The sequence below is a fragment of the Apaloderma vittatum genome, unplaced genomic scaffold, assembly GCF_000703405.1.
Source record: "Apaloderma vittatum isolate BGI_N311 unplaced genomic scaffold, ASM70340v1 scaffold41089, whole genome shotgun sequence".
In the NCBI taxonomy this organism is placed as follows: domain Eukaryota; kingdom Metazoa; phylum Chordata; class Aves; order Trogoniformes; family Trogonidae; genus Apaloderma; species Apaloderma vittatum.
Window position 1 is genome coordinate 4,853 of NW_009734324.1, and position 10,557 is coordinate 15,409.

A 10,557-nucleotide genomic window follows, 5' to 3' on the forward strand; every position below is an offset into this window, starting at 1 on the left:
CCAAATTTGGTGCTTTAGCAAATCATTAACTAGTCTTAGTGTTCAGAAGTATCTTATATTTTAACAGCAGATCTTAATGTCAGCTATACTGGTCTAAATTCTTCTGTGCCAATGAAATGTAGCATTTACAATACTTTAATAAGATTTCATGAAATCTCTCAAAATCTGTCTAAAACAAATAGTAAAAAAATAGGATTTTAATAAAGGGGAATAAAAAGTACTACTAATAAAAGGTAACAGAGCAGTAACTGATTCTTCAGACAGTACCTTTAAACTTTTGTAGTATATAGTCCTGTTGATCTCCAAAGGAAACAGATTTTGCTCCTTTCCGGAACGCGCCCAGTTTATGTACCGCAGCCAGTTCCCCTTCTCCGGGTCAGTGGCATCCACACACATCCAGCCCAGGTTCGGGTAATACACCTGTGAGACAGAAACAGCAAACAGAGCCTGGGAACAGCGAAGCGCACGGCCGCTGAACCCCTGCGCGTTCTGAAGCCCCGTGAAGTAAAACCCGGCAGACATGAAGAGTGTAGGAACAGGGCCCTGAGCTCAAGAGTTGCTTCACAGCAAAGATAACTTTTAGCTGGAAGGAGCAACAGTGGCTTCAAGGCAGAACCTTAACGCCAGCAGCGACCTGCAGCCAGTCCTCGCCGCAGAATCTGCGAAGGTCACCAAAAGACCAGAAGAGGAAGCGGAGGGAACGCCCACCAGAGGCATCCAGCGACCACCAAGGCAGGTGAGAATAGGAAGAACTGACAGCAGACAGCGATGAAGACGGCAGAACGGGAAGTGAAATGAGCATGGAAATAGTTCTTACAATAGGAGGAGATACAATAACTATTTTGTGGAAGTGTAATAAATGTGTCTGTAGTGACTGCACAGAGCCGGAACACAGACAAAGCCGAATATCCCCGTGTGTCTCCCGGCGCTGCAGTAAAGAATCCCTGCTTAATACTCTCGTTGGCTGTTGAGTTTGAATTTTTGATCCTTTGAATCACCTACACAGCAGTGATCATCCCCCACAGACCCAGGGAACACAAAGGACGGGAGCAGAGGCAGGGGTTGTCCTCGACGGAGCACACCTGGGCTTCGGCAGGCTTTCAGCGGAGCTAGGACAGGCGGAAAAAATGACATTTTGCCCACAAGCCCTTCCTGAAGATTTCGGGCTCAAAAGCCAAAATACTTAAAATGGTGCCTGCTTTCTTTTCAGTTTGACAAGCTTCAGTTGGAAACGATCCCCTAAGGTTTTGCATCTAATAAAATGACAGTTTTAAGATACAAAGGCTTTATTTTTGCAAAGAGCTTTATTTTTGCCATCTTGTGAACTAGGAAAGTAGAAGCATTTGATTTGGAAAGATACGGGAAAGTGTAATTTATCTTTTCACTTTTTTCAGGGTATTAAGGAAAATCTTAACATTTCAGAAATCTGGTGATCTCCTTAAAACATTGACCACGTCAACATACTTCTCCTGCACGTTCCAAGATGCTGTGTGAATTCCTTGGTTTCTGTTCTCAAAGAAAAATAAATTAACGCCTACTCTGTGTTACATTTCAAGACAGCTTGCAATCAAGCAAGGTTACCGACATCGTTAGTATTTTCTGATGACGGGCAACTCTAAATCTCTTTCAAGGCATGTTACGCATTTCCCACTCTCCTTATTATAACCCAGGCCAGATGCCTCCCAGAAGAGCCATCAGGGGACGCTCCATGATTTTTTCCAAACCAAAGACCACAGCACCGTCAGGCCACTGGAGCTCCCGTTCTTCCGCTCCTGTGCCCCAGGACACAGGCTTCCTGACCGGCGCAGAAGGCTCACAACCATTGGGCATCTCACACGTTTTTAGAAAAACAAAAAAGGAAAAATATGTGCAACTTGAGTATGTCTTTTTATTTGCTTTGTTCCTTGTGGACAAGTCTATAAATATGAGCCTCTGCCTGTACAAGCTCCTTGCAAAACCCAGCCTCCCTAGCTCTTCACCTCCTACAACAGCCACTTAGCACCACCGCAGGTAAGGAATAAACTACAATTCACATTTCACCATAGCTTTCCCACTCTGTACACAATGTCGTAGCTTTTACTGTTTCTGACACTGACAAGTAATTCTAAGTGTTTTCAAACTGTTTATATATTTTCAAATACACTTCTACAACAGCTTAAAACAAGAACAATTTAATAAAATTGATTTCTTTTGTGTTGATATACTAAGCGATTTAATAAATTAGAATCTTATCAATAAAGGTCAAGATTCAATAAATACACCAAAAATCAGTTTCTTCCCAAGCGAGGAGAAAACAGCTCCCTTCCCTTACTTAAACTATTCCAGCACGGATTTCATCAGCTGACTTCTGAAAGAATGTCCCTCAGCACACGCAGCCCTTACAACGCGAAAGCGTGAACAGGTTCCAGCCAAGGCTGTGGCAGTGACCCCTTTGGGTAGAAGGAAAGAAGAGCTGAACAATGCTGTGGAAGAGTTAGTAGATATGGAATATACGGGAAAACAGACGGCTTTACTGGGTTTTTTATATATTGCTTTATAATGTTTTATGGGATTTGCACAAAATGCTTCCCTACGTTTGAGTTAAAGCTTCTGGTTTACAGAACGCTGTTTAAAGGCCTCGTGCACTGTGAGAGAGGAAAGAGTTCCAGCTCTGAGATCACATTGTGACTTTAAGCAGCCCCTGTGAACCACGACAGAGATCACAGTTGTGCCAGTCCTTCGGAACAGCCAGACCGCGCTGGCAGTTTTCAGTCACTTGTCATTTGCAAATCTGTGGCTTTTTTCCAACAGAAAACAAAAATAGGGTCAGGTCCCTCTTTCTCTCCCCAGACGAGCAAGTGTACACCGACACACAAAACCCATCTTGGTCAGAAGGACCCTCCAGCGTGACAGTTCAGAATTCCTAAAAATGACTGGAGATGGCAGCTTTTAGAAGCCTCATTTTTTCTTTAGATTAACTTCACTGAAAAACCAAACGGGCTTCTTGCAGAAAAGGTTGTTCTCCCAGTTGAAGATCCATACACCTGACTACTCCCACACTCCACCATCCTTCGACAAATCATATTTTCTAACGGTTAACGTTCTGGAGCAGTTTCAGATATCAGCATGCGGGGCCAACTGTTGCACTCTCACTTTAGCTGCGTTTTTGTAATTCCAAAATCAGCATTAAAGCAACAAATCATTACCTGGAAATCCAGCGAGGGTTCTCATTATCGCCTGTACTGAAAACTACCAACGGCTTGTTTGCAACTATTATTTCTCACCAAAAACTTAAAAAATCTTAAAGACACATCCACTGAGAAAGTTCAAAACTCAGCACTGAGAAGAATAACTGCAAGGTCAGTAATTTACTCGACTGGTTCAATCTCCCCAAGTGGTCTCACACCAGATCAAAACTGGAGATACCTGATGCAGAAGAGTCTGTGCTCATGTTAGTTCAATGAACAAACATTACACTTACACACTTTACTACTTTTCTTAACATGAATTGGCGTTTACGGGAAATTGTTCTAGATCAGCTCCTCCGATAGGGGCTAACATTCCATTTTACATGGAATTTTACATTTTACATCAGGGGGCCGGTTAGCTCAGTGGTTTGAGCGTGGTGCTGACAAGAATGACCAACACTGAGGTCGTGGGTTCGATTCCCGCTCGGTCCCCATGTGTTGCCTGGTCTAGTCGAGAGGTGGCGTCCCTGCCTGTGACAGGGAGGTTGGACTAGATGATCTCTAAGGTCCCTTCCAGCCTAGGCCATTCCAGGATTCTATGATACATATGTCTCCAGTACTTTATGCTGTTCAATTGCTGTAGGCCAGAGGCCACGAGAATGAGTCCTACCAATACCCTTAGCCTAAAAACCTGTAGACTAGGACATTCTGTTCCAGAACATTCACTTTGCTACAGCCATTTGCTTTGTGTGTCTTCAGAAAGGATGAAGAAAGCTTTGCAAGTCATTACAAACTGCCTTAAAGACACTGTAGGTGGGATTAAACTCCAGATTAGACACCTTCATTTTGAAATCTACATAATATCCAAGGGTTTATGACTATCGGCGGAGCTGAAAGAGCTGTTCCGCTGCCCAGACAGTATTGGCTTCAAGGCAAGCCCAAACACAGGCCACACAGGAAATACTGCAACAGTCAAGAACTTTTATAAACCTCCAAAAGCAAAACCAATTCCTGTAACAAAGCTGGTTTCCAAAGAGCTAAAGGAGGAGGCGTGCTGTGGCTTCCTTACCAGATTCCATATCCTCCTGATTTCCCTAATTTCATCAGCAGTTGACAGTACTCAGCTGCAGAAGTGCTATCGCTCAGGGTTCAAGCTAACGAAGCAGATCTTTACCAGGAATACACTCTCAAGGGCAGGTGGGATCCAGAGACAGTACGTGAGAAAATTAATACAGCAATTTTAAACAAGGCTGAGAACTTAAAGCTTTGTAATTCAGAACGGTTGCACAATCCAAGTGTCTATAAAAATAAAAATCTTTCTGTAATGACAGACACAGAGACATGGCATTTATTTCATGTCAGGTCTACTTATAAAATCTTGGGAAAATTTAAAGGCTAGCTGCAAAATATCAAGCCAGGGATAGACACCATTCTCCATTTACAAGCTGTTTCTTACCTCCCACATGTACACATTGCTCTTAACTTGAGATCTTTTTTTCTTGTCACCAACAAATGGTCCAAACTTCTTGCCTTTTAAAATGGATTTTGTTGCCCAGACACCTGAAGAGACACGTATCAGTAGTTAAAACTAATCTAAGTTATCTTAAGCAAATCTTACACACACAATTCATACGGGGGAACATTCAACAATATTTAAGATCACAGTAAGGAAACTGAAGTTTACTAAAATGCATTCAAACAATCCTCTCCCCCAAATTCACTTTGATCATGAAAGGTTTAAGCATTGGTAAATGCTTAAAATTGGTTTCATTCTTTGTTCACAGGCTACTGTAGCTGTGAAGAAGAAAAGCCTACCTTGATTTTTCCTGTCCTTCAGGTGATACTCAAAAGGCCATAAAAGCATTACAATTTTGATATTGTGAAGTCCCAGATTTCAGCTGTTTTGCTGAACAAACATGGTATTAAAACAAAATTCCCCTTTTCTTTCTCTAAAATAATGCCAGGCAAACAAAGCCCTCACAAAAGTTGGGAAGCTGAAGTATATTTTGAAGAAAAAAGACATTTAGGATTGATTAAAATAGGTGCGTTTGCCCACAGATTTATTGACCAAACTGAAAATGGAATAGCATGAAAGCTAAGTACAGGCTGATGAATAATTGCTAACCAAACATAACATTCTCATCCAGACCATGCTAGATCAGGTTCGCATTAGAAGAGATTAACCTTGACTCAAGGAGCTTATAACCTGCTACTGCCAGCAACACATCTCGTCAGGCTCATCCCTTCCACACTAAATACCCGGTCTGTAATTCTGACTTCCATCAAACTTCTCCCACGTTAAACCTGGTAAGAAGCAGCCGAGCACTTTGCACATATCGGAGGAACAACACTTTGCTCCAAATAGCAGTTCTCAATCCCGCGCTGAATCTGTTCCTATAAATTAAACTTTGTCTACTGACTGGGCAGGGAGAGGCAACGTTCTAAAGAGGTAACAGTGCAGCAGCTGCAAAACACTAAACCAGTGAAGTCCTGTAAGTGAAAAGAAACCAGTGAAGCATCCTATCAGTATTTTTGTAACCTCATCTATTTGCACTTTAGTCCAGCTTTAGCCTCAATTCTGATGTTCTAGGAACATTGCGTTGAGATGCTGCAGAAGCTTGGAAGATGCTCACTCTTAGATAAATGCCCCAGACACCACCTCTCCCTAGCACAGAAGGGCACCAGACTTCCAGAGCAACTCTGACTTCGGTGAGCTGGTGTGAAAACCTCCCTTGCCTTTGCACAGCTGTAGCACTCACCAAGCCGCGTCTTGTCCACAGCGGACGGGAAGAGCCTCACGTCCTCAGGAAGCCCCCGGAGCACGTGCTCAGGTACATCATCCAAGCTCTCCACAGCAACAGGAGATTCAGCCGCGTTCTACAAGTCAAAAAGGCAGAAGGGCCGTGGCCATTAACAGGCAAAACCAACGGCACAAGAACCGACCAACTCGTATCAGCTACAAAAATGCTCCACTTGAAATTCAGGCGAAACTCCCAAAGGGCCATTTCAGCCGGGGTCCCTCTATCGGCAGGCTAAGGCAGAAGAACCTTTTCATCTGAACATTCAGGTTTTCACTAGCAGTTCCAAGTACTCTTCTGCTTTGGTTAACAGACGTGTTTTGATTACAAGCAGTATACAGGGAATAAATCTAACTGAAAAGGTTTTTCTGTATCTCTTGAGAATAAATTCAATGGCTTAAGGAGAGGCCAAGGAAAATAAATGAAAAATTTCCCTTGAGTTACTTGGAGAATAGACCTGAAGGTATTTTATTTTTCCTGTTTCAATATGATTTGCCTGACAACACTACTACATTACACCTAAAGATGAATGACCGAAAAAGTGCTGTGGTTCTATACCCTGGAAAATACCTGTGTTTTTCAAAATATAGGTTCATATGAGCTCAGGCTTCACATTAAGTCTTTGAAAGCACTCACTAATATGGTCATCTAAGACTCACCCATGGAATAATTTTCAGTTGTGTTATTTTTACCGCTCAGTTGTGTCACGAGAAACTACATTTAACAAGTAATTAGGTCAGTAACAGTAGTGTTGCATGCTACGTTACGTGGAGATAATGTTCCCTTGTGCCATTTCCGATTAACATTCTTCAAATTTCAGGTAAAATACATGGCAGAGCTGATCTTCCACCCTAGGCTATCTTGCTGAGACTTCTTCAAGAAGTTCACAGAACCAGTCTTAGAATCTTAGTACAAGTTATAAGCATCTCCAGTTCCTTAAACATCCTACTGAAGCATTAGAACTACTCTGATTACACTACGCATTTGTAAGCAATAGGTTTAATTCCATTTGGAAATTACCAAGTCAAATTTTTCAAAAAAGTACGTAGCAGTAAAAGATACTAGTTCTTAGACAACGTGCCTGGAAAGTCTAACTCCATTTAAAGAGTAAAGGAAGTAGATTAATTTGCTCTTAAAAATCACAGTCAGCTACAACTGACCCAATCTAACGTTCAGGCCTTTTCTGAAAATAAGTCACCAAAAGTCTTCACTATTTCAAGTTTCAGTCGTACTCCAGATCTTAGCTGTGATCTCTTCTGCTAGAAAATGTTTCTGACAGCTTCTGAAAGTCCAGTGTATTTAAGAGCAACACCTGATAATTTTAGTAGAAATCTCCCTTAGCTGCCTATTTTTTGAACAGCAACTACCCTGAAGATGAGAAAGTTGTCAGAAGTGTTTCAGGACAAATGCATCGTTCGTCCAAATCATGCTGCTGAAACATGTCACTGACATGGAGAGCGATGAGAGGCAAGTAAACGACCTTCCAAAACACACTTCTCGGATTAAAATACTATGCAGCACGACAGACGGAACACGAGAACAATAGGAGGTTTTTTCATTTTATTTCATAAAAAACCTCGTCACGTGGTATGGTTAAGTACCAGGCTTCCCACAAAAAATAAAACGGGAAAAGTCCCTAAACCCGTATAATGCAAGTTGACCCTGCACTGAAGCATCAGTGACTGCGTTCCATTACCTTTCCTTGACACCTAGACACTCCTCTTCTAAAAATTCTGTTCCAAAACGGAGAGCAAATATGGATTAAATACATCTGCTTGAGTCAGCAAAGTAATTTCTCTATTACTACTCTCAGCAAGCAAATTTCAGTAAAGGTTAGTAAAACCATGTAGGCTTGATTGGATCCATGGCAGAGCTGTGGGTACGTACCTTTATTAGAATTGACAGCACTAATATAAAGGATGACTGGGAAAACATTTATGTTTTATCAACCATCCATTTCATTTTCTGTTTGACTGAACATAAATATCTGTCCATAAAAAGTAACAGTGAACAACAGCGAGAAAAAGAATATTTAACTCTTAGACATGTCTACTAATACAGAAGTAGGAAATTACCACAGAATGCGTTGGGTGGGAAGGGACCTTCAAAGGGCACCTGGTCCAAGCCCTGCAGAGAGCAGGGACAGCTTCCCTCGATCAGGGTGCTCAGAGCCCCGTCCAGCCTGACCTTGGATGTCTCCATGGATGGGGCCTCCAGCACCTCTGGGCAACCTGGGCCAGGGTCTCAGCACCTTACGGGGAAGAATTTCTTCCTGATATCTAATCTAAATCTCCCCTGCTCTCGGTTAAAACCATCGCCCCTTGCCCTGTCCCTACACACCCACCTAAATAGCCCCTGCCCACTCTCCTGCAGCCCCTCAGGCTCTGGGAGGCCAATGTAAGGTCTCCCCTTTAGGAGCCTTCTCCTCTCCAGGCTGAACAGCCCCAACTCTCCCAGCCTGGCCTCGCAGCAGCGCTGCTCTTTGTGGCCTCCTCTGGACCTGCTCCGACAGGCCCACATCCTTCTTGTGTTGGGGGCTCCAGAGCTGGACGCAGCACTCCGGCTGGAGTCTCCCTGGCGCAGAGCAGAGGGACAGGACCCCCTCCCTCTTGCCCGCGCGGCTCTGGCCACAGCCCAGGGCGCGACTGGCCTTCGGGGCTGCCAGCGCACCTTGGTGGCTCACGTCCCGCTTTTCGTCTGCCATGCTAAAGTCCTAACAATATCTGTTTGTACTCAACTCACAATTCTAAGCATTTTCCACCTTCTGTGTACATTTAAGAACAATTCTTCTAAGTGAAAACTGAAATACGTGGCAATTTTCCTGACTATGCCCTCGTTTTCTCCTGTTTGTGTTCATAAGGAAAGCTAACTGGTATTTCAGGGTGGAGCATAAGGACAACTCGGCTGCAAACCAAAGGGCAAGGGCACTTATGGTCTGAGGGTCCAGACCTGCCCATGCAGCCTTCCGTTTCAATTGTGTCCATCATTTTCTAAACACATGCATAAAAGTTCCAAACGAAACAAGTGAGTACGCCTCTATGAATAAAGGAAAGTACAATGTACAGCTTGTGCAAGAAGGACAGTGTACCAGTGCACGTCCTAAGATTTTTTGCATTTAACTTAAAGTCCTAATATGGTATTTTTGACTCACTCCAAGATTGCAGTTTTGAACACAAAAGCACCTGAAGCTCACTGCACTTTTAAGCTCCTTACTCTGAAGCTCATCAGCGATACTACATTGCTAGCATGCAAATTAGCAGGGGTGAATTAAGTTAAGAACAATGCAAAAAAAAAAAAAAAATATCACTTCAGGGCTGAAGAGGTGCCTTAACTGAAAATATCTTGCCCTGTTTGCTTTGAATTCAGAGTCCCATCACTTTGACAGCACCTTTCAACACATTAGGGAATTTTTCATGCCCCTTTCAATACAGATGTACCTAGGACCGACCACAAGCTGGACTATGATGTTACAAGCAGTATTTAGGCAGAGCAGAAACAGTATCTGCATGAAGATGTTTACACATGATGAGCGATCAGGGTGACCAGGAAAAAAAAAAAATTACTCCAAACAACGTGATGAATGACAAACAGTCAGTCGGTGACATGTTTAGGTGGAAGTAGGATTAAGACAAATGAAAAGACAAAGGACAGGATGCCTCTAAAGAGAGAGAGAGGGAGATGGCAGGGAAGTTAGAAGAGGCTGCTGTGGAAAGGAGCTGAAGTGACTAAGAAGACTGCTGAGCGGACCAGCCAGCACAGGGAAGGAGAGTCAGAAGCAGAAAGGACACTGCTGACCCAAGAACCTTGTCTGGCTGCCCCTCGTGGCAACAATTTCACTCTGTGTTTGAAAATTAAAAGACGTATCAGAAATACCTGAAAATGTCAGAGGGAACGGAGGAGAAGTTTGAGTGCAGGTGTAGCTGGAATGTGTTAGCATACACCATCATCTGAGTAACTGCCCCGGCAGCAACCTTCGCCCTGCTCTGCCTTAGTGCGGTCTGAGATGCACTAAATGTAACCAATTATAGCCCCGGGTTTGCTTGGGCTTTTAAAAATAAATTATTCAGCATATTCTGAGAAAGTATTTTGCATAAAGAAAGATCTTTTATGGATATCTTGAGTCAGCAATCGTCCAAGAAACCCAAAAATATCAACTCCAGCAACAGCTGTCCTGGTATCTTTAATCCTTCTCCTTACTGCAAGGAGGTCATATCGAAGTATTTATGAGAAGGTTTTCCTTCACTATCTCAAGATTCCAATGGGATAAACAAACTAATTAGCAGTCCTTCCACATAAACTAAGTTGCCACTGGCCCAGTTAGTGTCAGGGTCACTGAAGCCACACCAAAAGCAAGGTGAGTACAACAAAACAAGCCCGAGAAGAGAGCACAGCAAGACGTTTGGCATCAGGCGAAACCACTTCTTATACAGACCTGGCACTACAGCGTGGCAACCGCAAATGAAAGCACAAGGGCACTGCAAGAAAAAACACCACAGGGTTGATGCTGAATCCACACTTCATGGGAACGGTGACCGACGGAGAGAGAGCCATCCGCTGTTAGAAACACTCCGTACACTTTCGGAAACTAAATG

General features: G+C 43.2%; 1 protein-coding gene across 1 annotated transcript; it reads right to left on the reverse strand.

Moving 5' to 3' along the window:
• Positions 1-267: 267 nt before the first annotated feature.
• On the reverse strand, positions 268-8,669 carry LOC104279039 (PR domain zinc finger protein 2-like; the record flags this gene model as incomplete). Its single annotated transcript, XM_009876202.1, has 4 exons — positions 8,466-8,669; positions 5,927-6,044; positions 4,624-4,727; positions 268-420 (listed from the first exon to the last, which is right to left on the reverse strand). Coding segments are annotated over exons 1-4 (579 nt in total), but the record flags the coding sequence as incomplete, so codon positions are not given.
• Positions 8,670-10,557: the final 1,888 nt, after the last annotated feature.